Source organism: Podarcis liolepis (assembly GCF_965112155.1).
Source record: "Podarcis liolepis genome assembly, chromosome: 8".
NCBI lineage: Eukaryota > Metazoa > Chordata > Lepidosauria > Squamata > Lacertidae > Podarcis > Podarcis liolepis.
The window spans coordinates 49,964,768-49,986,526 of record NC_139560.1 but is presented as its reverse complement, the minus strand read 5'-3'; the positions used below and the strand labels follow the sequence as shown (position 1 = coordinate 49,986,526).

General features: G+C 41.8%; 1 protein-coding gene across 2 annotated transcripts; it reads left to right on the top strand.

Annotated features, from left to right (window-relative positions):
- Positions 1-6: 6 nt before the first annotated feature.
- On the top strand, positions 7-20,056 carry AFG3L2 (AFG3 like matrix AAA peptidase subunit 2). Of its 2 annotated transcripts, none has more exons than XM_083518655.1 (17): positions 7-325; positions 1,922-2,021; positions 3,408-3,476; positions 4,690-4,817; positions 5,391-5,543; positions 6,649-6,723; positions 7,567-7,691; positions 9,300-9,573; positions 10,489-10,626; positions 12,308-12,461; positions 14,117-14,224; positions 14,384-14,509; positions 14,846-14,956; positions 15,272-15,387; positions 16,706-16,906; positions 17,674-17,868; positions 19,138-20,056. In XM_083518655.1, the coding sequence occupies exons 1-17, from the start codon at positions 200-202 to the stop codon at positions 19,378-19,380; spliced, it is 2,442 nt and encodes an 813-aa protein (XP_083374781.1). In that variant the 5' UTR covers positions 7-199; the 3' UTR covers positions 19,381-20,056. The 2 variants fall into 2 exon arrangements, with proteins under 2 accessions (XP_083374781.1, XP_083374782.1); XM_083518656.1 differs by lacking the exon at positions 7-325 and adding an exon at positions 399-553.
- Positions 20,057-21,759: the final 1,703 nt, after the last annotated feature.

Here is a 21,759-nt window from a genome sequence, read left to right as displayed (position 1 = left end):
AGAGGCGGGGCTTACGAAAAAGGCGGAGCATGGCGAAGGCTGCGCGCACGCGCAGGAGGGGTCATGGGGCGCCGTGATGGCGTCACGCGCGGCGCCGGGGGCGTGGCCAAAGTTCCCCCAACCACCCGCTCGCCTGTTTGTGTAAGTGAGTGAGTGAAGAGAGCGGTGCTTTGGGGCCGCTGGTCGTGTTTCGGCGACTATGGCTCACCGCTGCCTGTGGCTGTCACGAGGCTGCTGCCGGCGTTCCCCCGGCGGGATCCCCGGGGCCGCCCAGCGGCTGCTTTGGGGCCGAGGCCCCGCAGCGCCTTCGCGCTACCTGAGATTGGTGAGTCACGTGCGTGTCAGGCAAGGGCAGGGCGTAAGGGGAATGGGGTGCGCCTCCCGGGCACTGCCGCCCTTCCTGGCAGCGCCTGTCGGAGGTGGACCGGGGCCGCCGCCACGAGGGAGTCCCGTCCCCGTGGAGTCACTTGGCAACTGGCGTTTCTTATCCCCCCGAAGGTTAAAGGAGAGAACCGGCTTGTGTCGTGGCTGTTTCAGCACCGTAATGGTGACGGTGAGAAATGCTTAGCATCTCACCTTTGCTGCCACATTTGCTAGTCACAGTCCCTTGGTCCAACAAGATCACAAAGGGCTTCGCTGACTGACTGTCAAAGGTTCTTGACGGTTTTGAGAGGGGAAAAAATTAAAAAGCAAATCTTGACCGGTCTTGCCTGGAGATGTCAGAGAGTGAATCTGGAACTTTTTGCAGATGAAAATGGGTTGTACCACTGAACTGCGCTTCCCGTATGCAAAAGGATTTGTATAGTGCTTTTGAATGTTCAAAGAACTTCCTGTACACTCTTGTAATTTTATAATTATTTTTATTATCTTTCAGCAACCCTGTAAAGTATATCATTATTATCCCCCTGTTGTATATCGGGTTTAGAGCAAAGTGTGAGTTTGAGAGACAGTAGTTTATTTAATGCCACCTGCTAAATTCATAACAGAAGTGATATGTGAGCTGGTTTCTAGCTCAGATGAGTTGACAGTTGTTTTTATCTGTTCTTTGTAAACTTGCTTCAGCGTCTCATTTGGAAAAGTAAGAGGAGGAATGATAGAGTAAACTGTTTTTACTCACACTCTGGAGGGAGCTTTCACTTTCTTTGATAGTTGTGATATTTCATCCCCAGGCAACATTCCAGGTGTACCTATCCAGAGTACCCATTGAGAAATGAAACCAAAGGACATCTTTTACATCAGGGGTGGTGCAGGAGAACCTCCGATGATGTAAAAAAATGTGCCAGGATATTTGTGAAACTGGGAGAGTGGCTGCTTTTAAATGAATAACCATTATTTCATATTGCAAAAACAGGCCTTCAAGTGGAACCTACTCGCATGTATGAATGTATACAACTGCAGTCTAAGGCTGCAATTCAAACACCCTTTTCTATAAAGGTGTTTATATTGGGCAGAGATGGTGCTGTGTCCAGCCCTGCCAGCCCTGTACCCATGTCAGTTTGTATCTACTGGCACAAACATGCAGACAGATAGCCCTGAAACAGTGTGTTCTGAGGGCAGGGAAGGGCTGAGTCAGTCTGGGATCCAGTGGATCCCAAGCTGGTCCTGCAGCAGTCACATAACGGTATTAGTCCCATTATGGGCCTGATAGCTGGCACAGCTCCAGACTTGGGCAGCTGTTTGCTTGCCATCTCCCCTGTCTGGGCTAGCATGAGCGACTGGGCTGTGGATGCCTTGGTGGTCCCACTGCTCTCCAGCTTGGGTTTGGATTGCAATCTAAGGCAGCAATTGTGTGCATGCTTACTAGAAAGTAAGCCCCATTGAAATCTCTGGGATTTATTTGCAATTAAGCATGCATAGGATTGTGCTGAAAAGATGCTGAGGAACTGTCTTGGTTTTTTAGTGACAATTCTCATTTTTTCAGCTTCATGACCATGTGGCCACACAAGTTCCTACAAACAGAAGCAATGTCCTTGCAAGTGTAATTGCTGTTTACAGGAAGCTCTTCTCCCAACCTCCAAAAGGTAATTTTTTGCTGTAAAATAATAATATTGTGTAGCTTATTATTATATTATTGACTACTACGCTTATTCATCTTATGTGTTTAAAGCTGCTTAGTCACAATTTTATGGGAAGCGGCATAGAAATAAACATGGGGTTTTTTTTTCAGTACCAGAGCTGCATCAGAATGTTTGAAGGAGCATAGCTCTGAGAATGTGCAGAGACCTATTGCCTTGCTACAGAACAATTACACCTTAATTGCATTGCTTCCTCAATCAGAATGAAAAATGTGGCCTGAGCCCCAGCACTTTACTCTTTAGAAGTTAAGCACAGCTGTCCTGCCGTCTTTCCAGCATGTCAGAGAGCAATCTCCCACAAAACTCCTCTCTTGTATTGTTGCACAATGTTGGACCATCACTGAGAAGGGCCTTTCCTTCATGCCCACCAACCTAAATGATCAGACTGGTGGTTACATGAGCATGGGTTCCTGACAGGTTGATACATACGTAGACAGCCTTTCAAGTAACCTAATTACAAACCATTTAGTTCAGGAGTCCTACAGCCTCCCTGAGATGAGTAGGTTGAAACAAGGGGTAGAGCTGAAGTCATTTGCATATGGCAGCTGAAACCTTTGAATGACTTCTCCCAGCAGTTTCATGCAGATGTTGAAAAGCATGGGAGACAGAACACAAAACAAAGCCAAAACTCAAGGGGTAAAACAGAAGGACCCCTCATCACAACCATCTGGAATCAGCTATTCAGGAGGCACCAGAGCCAGCAGAACACTGTGCCTTCCAAGTCCAACCCAGTCAAGTAGCTCAGAAGGATAGTGTTGATTGATGGTGTTGAAAGCCACTAAGAGATCCAGGACAGCCAGTAGAATTGTGCTCACTATTCATCCCCAGTCTAAGTCAGCCACCAAGGCCAGTCAAGGTGTTTTTCAATCTAAACCCAGGCCTGAAGCTGGACAGGAATATTATTCTTTCTTTGTCCCTATCTCAAGCTACATATATGCTGTGACTCACCTGTTTCAGTCCAAGGGCTGACCGAGCTCTCAGAATAGTCCTTTCTCTCCACAAAAAAGTCTGCTTCCAGTTTTCCACCTTCCTACCTTTTTCTTGTTTCAGCAGTGTAGTTCTTCTAGAAACTAGAGGTTAGGCACTTTTGAAAGGCACTTGGGCAGTTACTATTCTTTATCAGAAATATTTTTAAACGACACACATGCTTTTATCTCCTCCTTTTCCCACCCACCCACCCTCCTGTTTAGCTTTATCAGATATGTGGAACTCACATATCCACCTCTTTTCCTGTTCCCTGAAACTCATGGTGAGGCTATTTTTGGTGAGACTTCACTGCCTCAAGCATAATATAATATACTCAATTTTTATTGCTGCTTTTTTTCTTACTAGGTTTTGAAAAATATTTCCCTGATGAAAAGAAACCTAATGAAACAAAGGGCTCAGAAGGAGAAGCTAAAGGTACCAGTCTGCTTTTTCACTTGAGGCTCATATGTAGAATAAATGTCACTTTGGTTATTATTAATTTTGACTGCTCTTATATACAAGCCCATGTTGCTGTGTCCTAGTTTTGACAATGGCCATGAAAGTGGTCACTATTTCCTACAGTTTACTTCTGTCTTGCGACTTCTGTTGTCACATTTTATGTGCCAGGTCTTCACATTGTAGAATTGATATGTTTCTGCTCCAGCACCACCATATTCAGTTTCTGAATTCTCTGTTAGATGTTTGTGGTGTTGTTATTTTTTCCTTGAGCTTATTGATTAACGATCTACATTAACTGGGCCTGTTTATATCCCTGGTTTGTGTGCCTTTTAATGTTTGTTAAAGAATTGAGTACTTTGTATCAGTTAAGAAAGAGTGCCAAAGCTACAGTGACACGGGTACTGTATTTAAACATAATAAAGAAGGGAGCTGGAAACTGGAAATGAGTTGGGAAAACTGAGCTTGCACTATCATTCCACTAAAAACTGGATTCTACGGAACAAAAAGCATTATCTGGATGTATCATACGTTGTTTGAGACACCCCAACAATAACCAGTTTACACCAGGTTTTCTTCCTAATAGGCTCTCACTGTGTTGTGAGTTCTTACATAATATTACTGTTCCCCACCTAAACACATGTCCTGGCGTGATGCATCATAATAATCTTTATATACTGCCTTTACTGAATCCTCAGAGGACTTCATCTACATGATATAAGTAGTCTTTGTAACATCTCTGTAACTTAGTCCAGATTCTGAGTGTTAAAAACAAATTGCACATTAAATATGTGACTTCTGTTGTAAACAGCTGCCACATATTTAGGCCCACCCAACCCCCTGATGCTTTCTGGTAGAGCTTTTCTATGCTGTGACATCATGATGTTCTGTGTTCCCTGCACCATGCCATCAGCAGTCAGTGATACAGGGTGGGGAGGCGCAGAACGTTTTGCTGTCGCAGCATAAAGTAAGATCTGTTCCATGGTACGGAGTAAGGTTTGGGATTAGATGAGTGAACGCTATTTTTGTAGACAGCCGTGTGTGTGTGTTGTAACATCTAATCTAGCTGTTAATCTTGTAAGAATCAGTGTTGTGTAAAGATTACAGAAGTAACAAAACAAAGAACTACAGGGAGATAGGCTTGCTTGCTTTCTATTTTTTGTAGAAACATGCGTGTGAACTTTTTTTGTAGATGTAAAGCAAGCCAACTCCCAGCGCCCTTCCAGAACCAACAGTGGAGGAGGAGGAGGAAGCAGTGGAGGAGGAGGGAAAAAAGGTGGCAAGAAAGAAGATACTAACTGGTGGTCCAGAATGCAAAAGGTCCCAATTCATATTTTTTGTGACAATGCTTTTATCAACCTGCTTTATTCTGTTTCGTAGTTCTGTAAAATATTATTACTTCTCTAAATGTTATTCAGATTGTTTTCACCATGGGGATACTGTTGACTTATATGGCTTTTTAAACTTAGTTACTTACATGTTTCTTAAATTTCTCTGAAAAATTATATGAATCTAAGATTTATAGTGGCCCTGACTCAAGGCCCAGTATGCAGTGCAGTAGATTTTGTGGACTTTTGCAAAGCAAGCATTCCCATTCACCTCAGAAAAGCTCAGCACATTTCATATGTGAATCTGCCTCTCCACCAAGTTAATAGAAAAGGGTTTGTAGGTGGGAATGAAGGCATGACTGTAATTCCAGACACTTTTTCATGTTTTTATGAATAAATCATCTTTGTAGACTAATGCACAATATTTTTTTATTCTGTAAAAAAAATCTTTTACAAATTGGTGCTTACATAGGACTGCTTTTGTGACAGCAGATCAGAAAACCCACCATTTTCACATACAAAAGTCAGTCTCAATCCAGTATTCCTTCTTCCTCTTCCCCTTTAGGGTGACTTTCCCTGGGATGACAAAGAGTTCCGTTTTTATTTCATGGGCACTGCAATTTTCTGGGCTTTTGCTACATACTACGTTTTCTTCAGGAATGCTGGGAGAGAAATCACATGGAAGGACTTTGCCAACAACTACCTTTCCAAAGGAGTGGTAAGTAGCACTGAAGCACCTTCAGCTGAAATGTACATTTCACAGAATAAGTTATCCATTGCGACTGAATGTAAACCAGGGTAGGCTATAATTTAATTGAAGCTGGAAAGGCTGAGGATGAATTTGTATTAAAGAAAGAAGAAGAAAATTACTGCATGTGGTCAGAACTTCTATTCCAGAAACAAAAGCAATTGGCAAAAAGTAGAGGTTAGCCATATTGTTAGAAAATAGCCTAAGACATTTTGAGCTCCACGGCTCTTTTTAAGGGCATATTATTTATTTGAAACTTCTCCTGCCTTTGCTTCAAAAAACTCAAGGAAAATAATTTAAAATATAAAAATAGCAAGCTCAAAAAACACAACAAGCAGCTATTAAAACTCTTGAAGAGAGTTCAAGAATAAGATTAGTGTAGTGGGCTAAAAGAGAGACCATAAGTCAACAGTGGACAGGTTATTTACTTTGAGAACCTTATTTCTCAGGACTTGCTTGCTCACTGAGGCAAGACAGGGCAGAGCTCTCACTCACACTATAGTTTGGATAAGAAAAGCAACAGAAGGCTGATCTCCTGTTTTCTTTGTGTCTGACACAAGCTGAGTCAAGACCCCACTGACACATTATTATTTCCTGTTGTGTTCTCTTATCCAAGCCTTGGGCAGCAATATGAAACAGCATTCCACCTTACCCAGTGTCCCTGCATGCTTGCTAGAAGGATCAGAGGAGAAGCAGTGTTTTATCCCACTTGCAGGGAGCTTTGACAAAGTGGAAAGGAACAGAAGAATCAGCATAGTTTCTTTATTCAAGCCCTGAATGCCAAGGAATCAGTTTTATATTTGGGGACCTCTGCTTTTGGAAGAAAGATTTTGAACTTAAAATGTATTGGGCCAGACATTTTAAAGCAGATTTTGGATGTTTTTTTTATTTTGAAACAGCCCTCAGCAGTTTCAGTACAATAATATCTCACAGGGTTGTGTTCATACAGCAAAAGGGAAGCTCTCTAGCTCAGGGGGAGAGATTATGCTTTACATGCAGAAGGTCTGTGGTTCAATCTTTGGCTTCTCCCAGGAGGAAAAAGTTATTGTCTGAAATGTATGTTGTGCTTTCACAGGTGGACAAGCTGGAAGTGGTGAACAAGCGCTTTGTTAGAGTGGTTTTTACCCCAGGGAAGTCGCCAATTGATGGGGTAAATCATTTTTTTCAATTCACCAAATGCATTAAGGGGTTGAATCATTTATGTTTGTAAACATTTCTGTATAGCGTATTAAATATGGATCTGACAGTTTGTTATTTTGATGTATCAGGGCTGTGCTCTGTGCCCTTGCAAGTAAATGACAAAATGTATTGAACATGTGCAGAATCTTATGTCTAGTGCACCTTACATACTGTAGGAATCTCCACATGCTTTTTGCTTAAAGATGCAGAACATGATGTGCAAGTGTGGTTTCTCTGCACCATACCTATTAGGGATTTCACCTGTTACATAGTATTGTATAACACTATAATAAAAATACTTTTGCCATCAATGGGAGACATGGCAGAAGTCCTATACAGTGGTACCTCAGGTTAAGTACTTAATTCGTTCCGGAGGTCGGTTCTTAACCTGAAACTGTTCTTAACCTGAAGTACCACTTTAGCTAATGGGGCCTCCTGCTGCCGCCGTGCCACCGGAGCACAATTTCTGTTCTCATCCTGAAGCAAAGTTCTTAACCTGAAGCACTATTTCTGGGTTAGCGGAGTCTGTAACCTGAAGCGTATGTAACCCGACGTACCACTGTAGATATTTTGCCAGTCTAGCATTCAGAAATGCACATTCAGTGGAGGTGTTTTCTTCAGCAAATAGAAACGATGCAACTAAAACCAGCATATTAAATTTCTGCCTCTAGTTGATACGTATGTATTGTAACTTTTTGGATATTCAATTAAGCTGCTTCTTTATATTAAAATAAGCTTTATAATCTTGTCTCTCTCAGATTAATTTAAAATGCTATAACTGAGACACCATGAATTATTGTATTTGTTTTTACAGCAATATGTTTGGTTTAATATTGGAAGTGTGGACACATTTGAGCGGAATTTGGAAACTGCACAGCTTGAGATGGGGATAGAAGGGGAGAGCCGGATACCTGTAGTGTATGCAGCAGAGAGTGATGGGTAAGTGTTTTAAATGATTGGAATTGTAATGGATTATATGATATTACCTTTTAGAATTGGCTTGGTGACAAGCCAGTCTCTGGTTGCGCTTGTCGGTAACCCCTGTCATCCACCACTCTCAAATGATTTGGCATATGCATGGGGGAAGAAGGAGGGTTTTCTCTCATTTGCACTAGGCTATGGGAGCGTCAAAGAGAGTTGGGGCGAGAACACAGCCCTGTTTCACGCTGCTCTTTATAGGGAAGGAGTCTGAGGATGAGCTGTCATACTGGACGGTGCCATGCATGTTCTTGTGGAAGGACACTCTCATCTTGTAAAGCTTAGGTGGACATCCTACTTGTTGAGATGGGAGTCTGTTCAGCCTAGCACGTCTCCACACCTAAACATACGTGCAACGGGTCTTACCTGAGAGATGTTGTTTGCAGATGACACAGCATTTACAGAGCACTCAGAGGAAGCTCTACAGAGACTCGTCAACTGTTTTGCCCAAGCCTGCAAGGAGTTTGGCCTTACCATCAGCCTGACGGGGGTGAGCATCCTGAGCCATTATCAGCATTCCACACATCAGCACTGGTGACCACACACTTGGGGTGGTAGACCATAACCAGCAATCTCTCCATCAACGCTGAGCTGGACAAGTGAATTGGCAAGGCAGCTCCAACAATGGCTTTTCACTCCAAAGGGTATGGGAGGATGTGATGCTAATACTAAGATGAAGATCTACCAGGCTTGCATATTGAGAAGTCTGCTTCATGGTAGTGAGACGTGGGCAACTTACACCTGCCAGGAATGACACTTCAGTGCCTTCCACCTACACTGTGTCAGGAGGATTTTGGGTATCACATGGCAGGACAGAGTCTCCCAAGCCCACGTTCCCACAATGTTCAGACTCCTGTCTCTGCGACTTCTACGTAGTCTTGGTCCTGTCCACAGAATGGAAGATGGCAGAATCCCCAAGGATGTGCTCTATGGAGAGCTGGCATCGGGGCCATTTGCAGACCAACTCTGCATTACATATATGTCTGCAAACGGGACGAAGACTGGCAACATCAACCCCGCCATGTGGGAATCCCTTGCAGATGATCGCAGTGCCTGGAGACAGGTTATCAGGCTATGCCTCCACAGCATTGACTAGAGGAGGAGCAACAGTTGGGAGGAAGGCAGAGAGAAGAAACACCATGGTGCATCTGCAGCAGCACAATCAGGCGCCTTCAGCTGCAGCAAAACATGTCTCTCCTGTATCAGTTTCTACAGCCGCAGCATGTGCTGCAACTCTTCCAAGGGTTTGACTTCATCTCCAAAAGTGCACTCCTCCATTTTCTCCTGAGATAGATGAATGCCAACTAATGGGGAATGTAAGAAAGAGCAAGAGATAAAGTTAGCCTGATCTAGGAATTCATTAGCTTTAGTGCACATTTGTGTTACGAATCAGAAAGGTCCTATGAACTGTGCATGATTTGTTGTAGCCCATCATATTTTAACTGAAATTGCACCTTGTTGAGCAAAGTTGCTCATAATGTACGAATGAAATTGCTCTAATGTGTCTCCTCCCCACCCCATATTTTGTTATGAAACAATGAATTAATAACTCCCAACTTTTATTTTTAGTTCCTTTCTTCTGAGTATGTTGCCAACGGTCCTTATAGTTGGCTTTCTGCTCTACACGTTAAGAAGAGGACCTTCTGGAATGGGCCGAACAGGACGGGGAATGGGAGGACTCTTCAGTGTGGGTGAAACAACAGCCAAAGTCTTGAAGGATGAAATAGATGTGAAGTTCAAAGATGTAGCTGGCTGTGAGGAGGCTAAATTAGAAATAATGGAGTTCGTCAACTTTCTGAAAAACCCAAAACAGTACGAGAATCTTGGAGCAAAGATCCCAAAGGTAAGGAGTTTCAACTTCATTACTTTATTGAGCTCTTTTAGCTGGAGATGAATTTTTTTTAAATTTAGTGACAATTTGCATTATTCCTATATTCTGACCCAACATTAAAAATATGATCACAAGAATAAAAGCCTTTGATTAGTTTGTGGAATCATAAGAACTCATTTCACATACACTCTGAATCTTCCTTTAGTGACATGAAATTCTCTTGTTCTCTGTGCTTCCCTTTCAGTAAAATGAGGACACTGTTCTTTCTTACTCAAATTTACCTGCAAGCAAATACTATTTGTCCAACTTGATTTTTAAAAAAATCTGAATTAGCATAGGGCCAAAAATTAGGTTAGAGTATTGTTTCCTCATGGATCTTAATAAATAGTGGGTGAATCTTGTGAAGACTTATTAAACTGACCATCTTGTGTGATCATGATCAAATATTGGTTACTTTAGCTATAATGCGGCTTGCACTCCCATTCAAAATACATTGGTACCTCGGGTTAAGTACTTAATTCGTTCCGGAGGTCCATTCTTAACCTGAAACTGTTCTTAACCTGAAGCACCACTTTAGCTAATGGGGCGTCCTGCTGCCGCTGCACTGCCGGAGCACGATTTCTGTTCTCATCCTGAAGAAAGTTCTTAACCCGAGGTACTATTTCTGGGTTAGTGGAGTCTGTAACCTGAAGTGTATGTAACCCGAGGTACCACTGTACAGTTATGTGAAATTCAAATTACCTTTCCAAGGACTAGAACATTTCAGGAAAAAGAGAAAATTCTGCGTTATTTGTGGAACTAGGACACATGTTATACTTCCCTGAAACAGACTTCTAAATATATTGACTCATATTGAAGAAAATTTAAGGTGAATATTTGCACTGCTTTTATTTCTTAGTAATGTTTACCCTTTCTCACACCTTACAGGGAGCTATTTTGACAGGACCTCCAGGCACAGGGAAAACTCTTCTAGCAAAAGCAACAGCCGGAGAGGCCAACGTCCCTTTCATTACAGTCAATGGGTCTGAGTTCTTAGAGATGTTTGTCGGCGTGGGTCCTGCTAGAGTAAGTCTTTGGCCTTGCTCTGTTATTGCAGTGTCGGTTGTTAAAAGGACGCAGTCAAGGTTGGTAGGCCAAAAGCTTGATAATTCACTAAATTTCAATAATGATCAAGATAGCTGTTCATCTTAAATAGCTGGCTGCAAGCTATTTTAATTAATAACTCTGATATCTCACTCAGTTTCTAGGAAATCTCATTGCCTCAGAGCTGTAGCCCTCTGACTGCATTTTGCCACTGTCGTCTCCTTTTTACTAACAGTTGATAAGGACAAGTGAATGGTATTCTAAACTTGATGGCTGTTGCAGAAAGACTAGATTTATCATCAGTGTACACAAAGGTTCTCCACACTTCTCTACGGAGTTGTGTGGGAAATTTATGCTATTTTAAGTAGTCCCGGCTCTGAGGGAAAGATGCAATTTTAACCAAGGTCTCCTTCATCCAAGTCTAGCTCTTGTACTTTGGACACTGCTGGCTCTTCCAGCATAAAGCATTTGTTTCAAGTATTTACTTAGAAATAAAAACATTTGGGCGGAATTCATTGTTCACTAAGTCTCATTCTGTCAGCACAGGGATTTCTGCTTGTGGAACGCCCTCCCATCAGATGTCAAAGAGATAAATAATTACCTGACATTCAGAAGACATCTTAAGGCAGCCCTGTTCAGGGAAGTTTTTAATATGTAACACTGTACTGTTTTTAACACTGATTGAGAGCTGCCCAGAGTGGCTGGGGAAACTCAGCCAGATGGGCGGGGTATAAATAATAAATTATGATGATGATGATGATGATGATGATGATGATGATGATGCAGATGCAACAGAATGTCCTCCCCCTATGCACCTCCAGATTTGTTCTAAGGGTTTTCCCAATCTTCTGTAGAAGATTTGGGGAGGGCACACACATGGGGGGGGGGAGTCCCATTGCACAAGTAGAAATCCTTGCACTGACAGGATGTAGTAGTTGAATACCACCCATGGTTCTAAACACTTTTCCAGAGTTTGATTTCTACAGCTTTCAAATTACAGTCGTACCTTGGAAGTCAAACAGAATCTGTTCCGGAAGTCTGTTCAACTTCTAAAACATTTGTAAACCAAAGTGTGGCTTCTAATTGGCTGCAGGAAGCTCCTGCATCCAATCGGAAGCCGCGGAAGCCCCATTGGACATTTGGCTTCCAAAAATAGTTCACAAACCGGAACAGTCACTTCCGGGTTTGTGGTGTTCGGAAGCCAAAACGTTCAAGAACTAAGCTGTTTGAAAACAAAAGTATGACTGTAAAAGCATTCAATTTATTTCATAACCTAACATGTTAGCTGCAATATAATTTCCTGATAGACGGACAAATGAGTCTAATGTATACTATCACTCTGGTGTACAGTGGTACCACGGGTTAAGTACTTAATTCGTTCCGGAGGTCCGTTCTTAACCTGAAACTGTTCTTAACCTGAAGCACCACTTTAGCTAATGGGGCCTCCTGCTGCTGCCGCGCCACCAGAGCACGATTTCTGTTCTTACTCTGAAGCAAAGTTCTTAACCCGAGGTACTATTTCTGGTTAGCGGAGTCTGTAACCTGAAGCATATGTAACCTGAAGCGTATGTAACCTGAGGTACCACTGTATTCTGTAGTGTTGATGGACAACTAGCTGTGTGGCATTACATGATTTTGAAAGTACCTTCTTTCTCTTTCAAAGGTTCGTGATTTATTTGTTCTGGCTCGTAAAAATGCCCCTTGCATTCTCTTCATTGACGAAATAGATGCAGTGGGAAGGAAGAGAGGACGGGGTAACTTTGGAGGGCAAAGTGAACAAGAAAACACACTGAATCAGCTGCTAGTAGAAATGGATGGTAACTATTTGGTTTCTTAAACTTTTATCATTCCTACTGCCACTTACATATAGAGTAACACTTCATTCTTAAACAAATTACCTGGACCAGCTCCTACTGGTATGAAACAAGCTGCATGAGGACACAACCAAACGTTGTTATGAAAACCTATGTCAAAAATCAACTGGCTGTTAAAAAGCAGTAGGGAATGTAGGCAAGTGCTGGTTAGAGCCAGCTTCACCACCCTGGTGCCCTCCACAAAATACATAAAAAGGTAAAGGGACCCCTGACCGTTAGGTCCAGTCGCAGACGACTCTGGGGTTGCGGTGCTCATCTCACTTTATTGGCCGAGGGAGCCGTTGTACAGCTTCCGGGTCATGTGGGCCAGCATGACTAAGCTGCTTCTGGCGAACCAGAGCAGCACACAGAAACACCTTTTACCTTTCCGCCGGAGCGGTACCTATTTATCTACTTGAACTTTGACATGCTTTCGAACTGCTAGGTGGGCAGGAGCAGGGACCAAGCAACGGGAGCTCACCCCATCGCGGGGATTCAAACTGCTGATCTTCTGATCAGCAAGCCCTAGGTTCCGTGGTTTAACCCACAGTGCCACCCACATCCCACAGCGCCACCAAGTAATAAAACAAAAACAAACCAATAACCCCCTCAAGGGTTGGATGGCTTTATTAGTAATAACATATTTGAAGATGAAAATGTTGTAATTTTTGTTAGTAAGGAAAAAAAGGTAGAATAGTATCTATTAGTCACAAGCTGATTATGCCCATTGAAATAAATGGATTTCACTTTTTGATCGATTTCAGTGGCCTATTCACAGTATGACTGACATTGGATATAACCTAGACTTTATAATCTTTTTTAGGAAGAGAGGGTTGTTGTTTTTTCATGATACTGAATGAACATAGCAGAAAGCATTTTTCTGTTCTTTTTGTTTTGTAACCTTATTGCTAATTGTATGGGATTGTACATTAAGGTTTGTATCCAACTCTGCCAGTGTCCAAGTGAAACAGACTTCTGTTTGCACAATGGGACCTCTTCCCACTACAGCCCCCTTGGCACACTCAAATCTGCTCAAGATGGTTGGGGGACATAACCCATAATCTCTGTGGGTGATATCATGACTAACCTAAGCCTATTGATTTCACTTGTTCTACTCTGAGTATAGCTTAGTTGGATACTGCTCTTTGACTTGTTTCCCATTTCATAAGCTATTGCCTGCCATATAAAGCCACCTGGAAACCAATGTCCCCACTATGGAAGGACGTGTTGATCCAGAATTGGCCTCCACGGTCACTTACAGACTCATTGTTAAAACCGCATTTATGGAAGACAATCTTACTCGGCTGTGAGTGATCGCCAGAGAAGAAGTTGTAGGCTGTAGTAGCAGTGGTTCAGAATTTTGAAAGTACCTTGTCCTGTGAATTGTAAGCACTCATATTACATAGTATGCAATAGTTTTGCGTCTTTTCCTCATTCTTTAACATGGTGTAGTTCTCTTCACCTGCTCAGTTGTTAAGTCCTTGATGGAAGGCGGAATCGCCAATACTCTGGTCACTTCAGAATTTACAAAATAGCATGCTTAAGATTCACAATAGCCTTTTGGAAAAACCATTTTCGCTACTGAATATTTAATATTTTGGTTTTTATTTTCTTCACAGGTTTTAATACCACAACAAACGTAGTTATTTTGGCAGGCACGAACAGGCCAGATATCCTGGACCCTGCACTTATGAGGCCAGGACGTTTTGATAGACAGATCTTCATTGGTAAGTTATCTTGGTAGACAACTTTGACCTCATAAAGATGTCAACTCAAAACTATGAGAACAGAGAGGAGATGTTAGCTAAAGCTGGTCAGTGGAACTATTAGAAAGCAGAAATGTTTGCAATTGTAAAGTTAATTGCTTTTTCTTTAAACTCTTCAAGGGCCGCCAGATATAAAGGGAAGAGCATCTATTTTCAAAGTTCATCTTAGGCCCTTGAAGTTGGATAGCAGCTTGAATAGAGATAATTTAGCACGAAAACTTGCATCACTTACTCCTGGATTTTCAGGTAGGTGATCTTTTACTACAGTGCAATTGGTACGTTTCTAGAAGTATTATTTTCTCATTTTTAGGAGGAAATTGTGATAACAGATTCGAGGTGGACTGAGGTTAGCTCTGTATCTACTGCAGAATTTGCATGATTCATAATAGATCAGCAAGGGTTTCTGATTCCTCATTATTTAATAATAGCAACAACAAGACTACTTTCCCCCGCCCTAAAATGTGCAGCTTTGCGGGAACTTTAGTTATTGTGCTTGATTGCATATCTGGTTATCCTCATTGTGTTAAGTGATGGATGTTATGTTTGGAAATGGCTCTGTTTATTGTCTCCTCACTCTTTTAGGTGCAGACATAGCTAATGTATGCAATGAAGCTGCCTTAATTGCTGCACGACATCTTTCAGATGCCATAAACCAAAAACACTTTGAGCAAGCAATTGAACGAGTGATAGGAGGTGAGATTACATTTCTTGCAGTGTTGTGGGTCAGTTCTTTTGTTCATCTCTTAATTTAATTGCTGGATACAAACAATAATCTTTCTTGATTATGGTGGGGAGGGGAGAATAATTTTAAGGAGCTAGTTCTCCATTATATCAAACAGTAAATCTTTCTCCCTTATTTGCAATAGTCTGTTGAGTGTGAGGCCTAACTATCTCAAGTTGAGGAGAGGATGGAGGAAACCCCAAATCGTTTGGTTCTAGGGGGCTATCTTATCACCAGTTTGGAAATCTGCACCTCAGTAGTAAAGTTTTGGGTTTTTTAAATCAAAGGTTTGGAAAAGAAAACACAAGTATTGCAACCAGAGGAGAAAAAGACAGTAGCGTATCATGAAGCTGGCCACGCAGTTGCTGGGTGGTTTTTGGAACATGCTGATCCACTTTTGAAGGTATGTTGACTTAGCAAGACGCTTGCTGTACAACGATCACATTTGGATAATCAGAATTTGGCTTAGTAAGTTTAGATATGAACGAGCCTTTTGCCTTCACACACAGACCCTTCATTCTTTGCTTTGCAGCATGAGAAATCGAGTCGCTTAACCTGAGTTTCCCATTTCATCCAAACCAGGAAGCTATGGTAACTAGCTTTGGAATAAGTCAGGATATTAAAACACTTGGTTAAATGCTGGATTTATATTAGCCTGGCTTATTCCGAAGCTGGTAACCATAGCTTCTTAGTTTGGAGTAATTGCAAAATTATGGTTAATTACAAGCTTCTAGTTATTAGAAGAAGTTTTTTTAAAAGTGCTTGCACTGTAACTGCGATACGCGTGCAAGCAAAAAGCTTATTAACCTGAGGTATGATTGTCTGAATTGTGTCAATTTCTTCAACTGGTAAATGTTAAAAGACTATCATTTTCAGATTAGAAAAAAATATGGGTTGGTAGCTTTAAGTGGATATTTTAGCCACTGCTCAAAGAAGATATGGTGGGATGTGTTCTGAATCATGAACCAGGAACTACAAGGGATCTGAGCCACAGTAATCTTCCTTAACTAGGGGTTCAGAAACTGGTAGGAAAATGTATTCAAGAAGAAAGGGGACATGACACAACTACAATTAAGGATCTCTCACAAAGGCTTGCACATGGCTGCATTCCAGCTCAGTTCTTAAGAGCAAAGTACATGCAGAATTTTGTGTCTTTATCAGGCCTGCAGATGCATTACCAGGAGTCAACCTTAAATAAAGGGAATCTCAATTCTGCTTAGAGATCAGTGTACATTCTAGCATTTCGGCTTCCTTCCAGCAACTACGCTAATCATAAATAGCATAGCAATCAGAAAGGAGGAACAAAGTATATTCTATCTCACTTCCTCTCTGAGCAGCTGCTGAGGAAGCAGTAGAAAGTGTGGCGGCTTCACTCACTTCCATGCCAGTTGTTGCCACTGCTTTGAACTATGGGAAACAGTTCTGTCCTTCCTACTTATCTGTCTGGAAAAAGTAAAATTGTTATTATTTATTGAATTTCCTAGCAGAGGAGTTCTGCTAGCTTCATACCCTCCCCAACCACCTCTGTGATACTTGCACATTGATGATAATTCTATGCCATCAACCTTGGCTTGATTCATGGAGCATTTTGGGATCTGTTGTGACAGGAATAGTTTAGACAAACCCTTTTCCCCAGGTCAGTCAAGTTTGTGGCTGCCATTAGCTGTTTGCATGTGTTCCAGCTGGATTGTTTAAGTATTTCTTTTCTTCCCTTGCACAAGGTATCTATCATTCCTCGTGGCAAAGGATTGGGTTATGCTCAGTACTTGCCGAAAGAGCAGTATCTTTACACCAAAGAGCAGCTGCTGGACAGGATGTGCATGACTCTGGGTGGGCGTGTGTCAGAACAAATCTTCTTTGGAAGAATCACAACAGGGGCCCAAGATGATCTAAGGAAAGTTACTCAGAGTGCATATGCTCAGGTTTGTATGCCTCTCAACTACTCTGTATTTTTATATTAAAAATTACTGTAAAAGATTATTGTTTGTACTTTTTTGGTATTGTTTTGATATGCTTTATACACCACTCATGCCACAAAGATACTTCTGATATCTGGTATATATTAATGATTTGTTATGGAGGCTTGCTTCCCTCTCCCCCACTAAAGTCTAGCACTGTTTCTTCCTGGGGAAAAAATAATAATTTGTATGCTGGTGGTACATGTTAATATTTATATTTTTGTAGTATACAATACTTTACAGTTTGTAGTGCATTTTGATGCCTGGATGCTACTATTGGTTGTCTTATATTTTATGAATACTTCAAGAGCCAGATTATTGATGCAATAGATTTCTAACAGTTTTGTAATTAGTAATGACCATACTCAAACACTAACATTAACCTTTCCCAGTAAGCGTACACAGACTATTACAGGAATAAATACGATTGCCAAGAGCTGGTTTTTACTTCAGGGTTAAAATCCTGACAGTAATGTAGAGCAGAGTTGGAGAACCTGGGACCCTCCAGGTGTTTGACTCCATTTCAGCCACAGCCAACATAGCCAGCGGTCAAGTTTGATGGGAGTTGGAGTCCAATAACATCTGGAGGGCCACAGATTCCTCATCTCTGGTGCAGGGTTTGGTTAGTTGCAACTGCTAATACTAAAGTGTTGTAGCTAGAATAAAGACTTAATATTTTTCATAGCATTCTTGACTAAGGCACTTAAAAATGTGTGTCATTCAATCCTCAGATTGTTCAGTTTGGAATGAATGAAAAAGTTGGGCAAATTTCATTTGAGCTTCCTCGGCAAGGAGACATGGTATTAGAAAAACCATATAGTGAGGCAACTGCAAGACTGATAGATGAAGAGGTGCGAGTGCTTATTAATTCAGCTTACGAACGGACATTGTCTCTCCTAACTGAGAAGAAGGCAGAGGTGGAAAAGGTGCGTATTCATTTGCCTACAGAAATGGTTACCAGGTTCTTTGATCAATATGCTACTAAAACATTGCTGTTTTATACACAGCATATCTGTTAGTGGGGTAGCAGGACTCTACAAGTTATATTATGCCCTTATTTGCCCTTTATCAGATTTAGACAAGAATAGCAGCTCTGCCTATTACTTGCTTAAGCAATAATGAGGTATTGGCTCAGGACCACAATACCCCAAGGACCTCCTCTCCATATGAACCTACCTGGACCCTGAGATCATCCACTGAGGCCCTTCTTTGTGTGCCTCCTTCACGAGAGGTCCAGAGGGTGGCAACACAAGAACGGGTCTTTTCTGCAGTGGCTTCCCATTTGTGGCACCAGTGTGGTGTAGTGGTTAAGAGCAATAGACTCTTAATCTGGGGAACCGGGTTTGCGTCTCCGCTCCTCCACATGCAGCTGCTGGGTGACCTTGGGCTAGTCACACTTCTTGAAGTCTCTCAGCCCCACTCACCTCACAGAGTGTTTGTTGTGGGGGAGGAAGGGAAAGGAGAATGCTAGCCGCTTTGAGACTCCTTCAGGTAGTGATAAAGCGGGATATCAAATCCAGACTCTTCTTCTCCTTCTCCTTCTCCTTCTCCTTCTCCTTCTCCTTCTCCTTCTCCTTCTCCTTCTCCTTCTCCTTCTCCTTCTCCTCCTTCTTCTTCTTATACACCTTTAAGTGCCAGGCGAAAATGTTCCTCTTTAACCATCCAATTCCCTTTTAAATGTATTGTGGGGGGGGGGTTATTGGTTCATTTTTGCTCTCATTTTATTATGTATTTTGTATTTTTTGTATTGTGGGTATAGGGACCTGCAGGTATAGGGTGGTAATAAATAATAATAATTTCCTTCTTCATGACGTGAGGATGTATACGTGGCTCTTTCCCTAACACTAAAATGATTGGGGCAACTCTGCCTCAGAGAAAGCAAAATGTGTGCATTCCTTAGGAAGTTTGGAACCAGGATGCATTGATATAATCACATCCTGTTGGTGCGTCATGGGAATACCGTGCAGTAGCGAGCTTCTTAATGGTTAGTTTTTAGAGTATGATTGACTAGACTCTAGCATTAGAAACAATGTAGAGGAGGTTATAGTAGCTATTGGTAATATGCTACTTTTGATTCTGTTATACACAGTGAAAGGTTAAGTCCTTGGTTATTATTTTGCATGCCGTGGAAGAAAGCCAGTTTACAGTCTTTACCTTCTGTACAAATTGTGTGATATGTGTGCATATTGTTTCAGGTTGCTTTACAACTCCTAGAAAAGGAGGTTTTGGATAAAAGTGATATGATTGAAATGCTTGGCCCCAGACCATTTGCTGAAAAATCTACTTACGAAGAGTTTGTTGAAGGCACAGGCAGCTTAGATGAAGACACATCACTTCCAGAAGGCCTTAAAGACTGGAACAAAGATCGTGAGAAGGAGAAAGAGGAGACGACAGATGAGCAGATTGCCAGACAGATTACAGGAGACATGCCTTTTTAGTGTTGAAATATGGTGTTGTATAAACTGGCACAGTGCATGTGTTGCACACTGAAAGAAAATGAGGGAACATGTCAGAGTCTAGTCTTCAAGAATCCTCAGTTGGAAAGAAGCAAGCCTGCAGCAGTGGTGGAGCTAGGAAAGAGGAGGATTCAGATTCTAGTAGGTCCTGCTTCCTAAAAATCTGCACAAAAAATGTGGAGACATTGCAGCTTATGGATCTGGACTGAGTCCCCTTCTTTCAACTTTTTAGATCCATATCCGAGTTGTGCAACTCTTGCCCATCACCAGATACATTTAAGAGGACCTAGATTAATGTACTGTCATGGATAATGGGGGGAAATCATCTGCCTGTCTTTAAGTAGCCTCCATCAAATGCAAGTTGTTAGCACACAATAAATGCATTGCTGGTGCTTACCAGGAGTCAAAAGTAATTTATGACAATACTTCTTCTGTTCTGCAGAAACATCTACTTATCACCCAACTCTATAAATTTATTTCTGCCTTGCCATTTGTTAAACAAAGCTGTGCTGGTGTCCATCGTGAAATTTGAAGCCTGCTAAAGAGCTTTTCCAATAGAATTTTGGGTCCGAGGCTGGAATAATGTGTAAAGTCTAAATTATATTATTGCTGTTTTAATAAAGGTTTCTTTTTTTACTGGCAGTTGTACAGTATTGAACATATGATTGTATTGTATTTTGTAAATACAGTTTGGAAACATTAAAGAAAATTGGCACACTGGACTTCATGAAGAAATTCTCCAGTCAAGAGAGGCTATAAATAAAAGTGTTATGTATAGATGATGCATCTGTGGCTGTTGTTGGGTGGAAGGCCTAGAGGAAATAACTTTTCAGAATGTGATTGCCACACTAGTCATTGAATTTGGTATTCAGGATGAACCTGGCATCACCACAAACCAGGAAAAAGTGACACCAAGTTGTCTTGCTCTCAGCTGAAATGGAGTATTGGAGCAGAAGCCGTTCATGAAGTCTGTATCCATGAAGGATATGGATGCTTGTATTAACAGAGTGTAGACGTTGAAGATTATTAGCACATATTACTATCACTCCAATTTGTAAGCCGTTACTGTGCCAGTTAAGTTTTGGGAAATAATTTGATCTACCTCAGAGGGGAAAGTAGGCAGATTATCTTTAGTGGTGACTGGGAGTGGCCACTGAGACTATATAACACCAGTCCTTAAAGACCAGTACGTTTCCAAGCACAATTCCAAGTATTGGTGCTGACCTTTAAAGCCCTAAATGACCTTGGCCCTGTGTACCTGAAGGAGCGTCTCCACCCCCATCATTCAGCCGGGACACTGAGGTCCAATGCCGAGGGCCTCCCTCACTGTGAGAAGTGAGCTTACAGGGAACCAGGCAGAGGGCCTTCTCGGTATTGGCGCCTGCCCTGTGGCCCTGTGTTTAGGGAAGTTTTTAATGTTTGATGTTTATCGTGCTTTTAATACTCTGTTGGGAGCCACCCAGAGTGGCTGGGGAAACCCAGCCAGATGTGTGGGGTATAAATAATAAATTCTTATTATTATTAGTGTTTTCCCAATGCTGGTTGGTGCCCATTGGGACTGGTAGGGTAGAAGGCAGAGAGACCAACTGTAGCTGGACCCAGAACCAGTAAAAGGCAGGAGCCACCTGACTGGTTGCTAAGTAAGAAGGCAGGCAGGTAAGAGCTAGCTGAAGGCAGGCATATTTATGAGGAAGTGTCCTAGTTGCCCTTAGTGACAGGCCACCGCTGTGCTTTCCGTTTCTTATATTTTCTAAAACCCAGAAGTATCTCTCTGAAGAGCAGCAGCAAACATGTATGTAGTAACCCTCAGCTGTACCAGAGCATTCTAACCAGATATTCAATTTACTTTTCATACACTTCTCTGTATTACTGCAAGTTCTGAACCCTACATGTCTAGGCATTCCTGCCTGGAATAAGTCTCTATTGACCTCAGTTGGGCTTTTGAGTTGACATGCATAGGATTTTGCTATGAAATTCCAGACACTGCAGGTGGGATTTTTAAGGTTCATACTATACTTCCAAGTTTTAAACATTTTCAAATTGGAGAACAAGCTCAGCAAATGGGAGGTCTGTCCATACGCTTGTTTGCTCAGCTGCTGTAGTTGGGGGAAGTGGATGAGGCTTGAGAATGTTGAAGAGAAGGAAATATCCAGACATGAAATAACATGATGCTGTAAGTAAATTTGAATGTTGCAAGGCATACTTAAGTCTCTTAAGAGGGAAGGGGAAATTTGCATGTATATCTTGGCAACATAGTCAACAAAACAAAAATGGAGAATGATAATGAAAGGGCAGGAAAGTATCACGTTTGTTAGCTTGTCAATATGGAGGTCTCAAGCTTTCTGTGATGATAAGTCTCTC

What these genes read in the sequence shown, in the direction of transcription:
- AFG3L2 (XM_083518655.1), top strand. Translation starts at nt 200, where the DNA reads ATGGCTCACCGCTGCCTGTGGCTGTCACGAGGCTGCTGCCGGCGTTCC. An exon ending in GGTGGTCCAGAATGCAAAAG is followed by an intron (nt 4,818 to 5,390) that starts GTCCCAATTCAT and finishes CTTCCCCTTTAG; the next exon opens with GGTGACTTTCCCTGGGATGA. An exon ending in TGATAGACAGATCTTCATTG is followed by an intron (nt 14,225 to 14,383) that starts GTAAGTTATCTT and finishes AAACTCTTCAAG; the next exon opens with GGCCGCCAGATATAAAGGGA.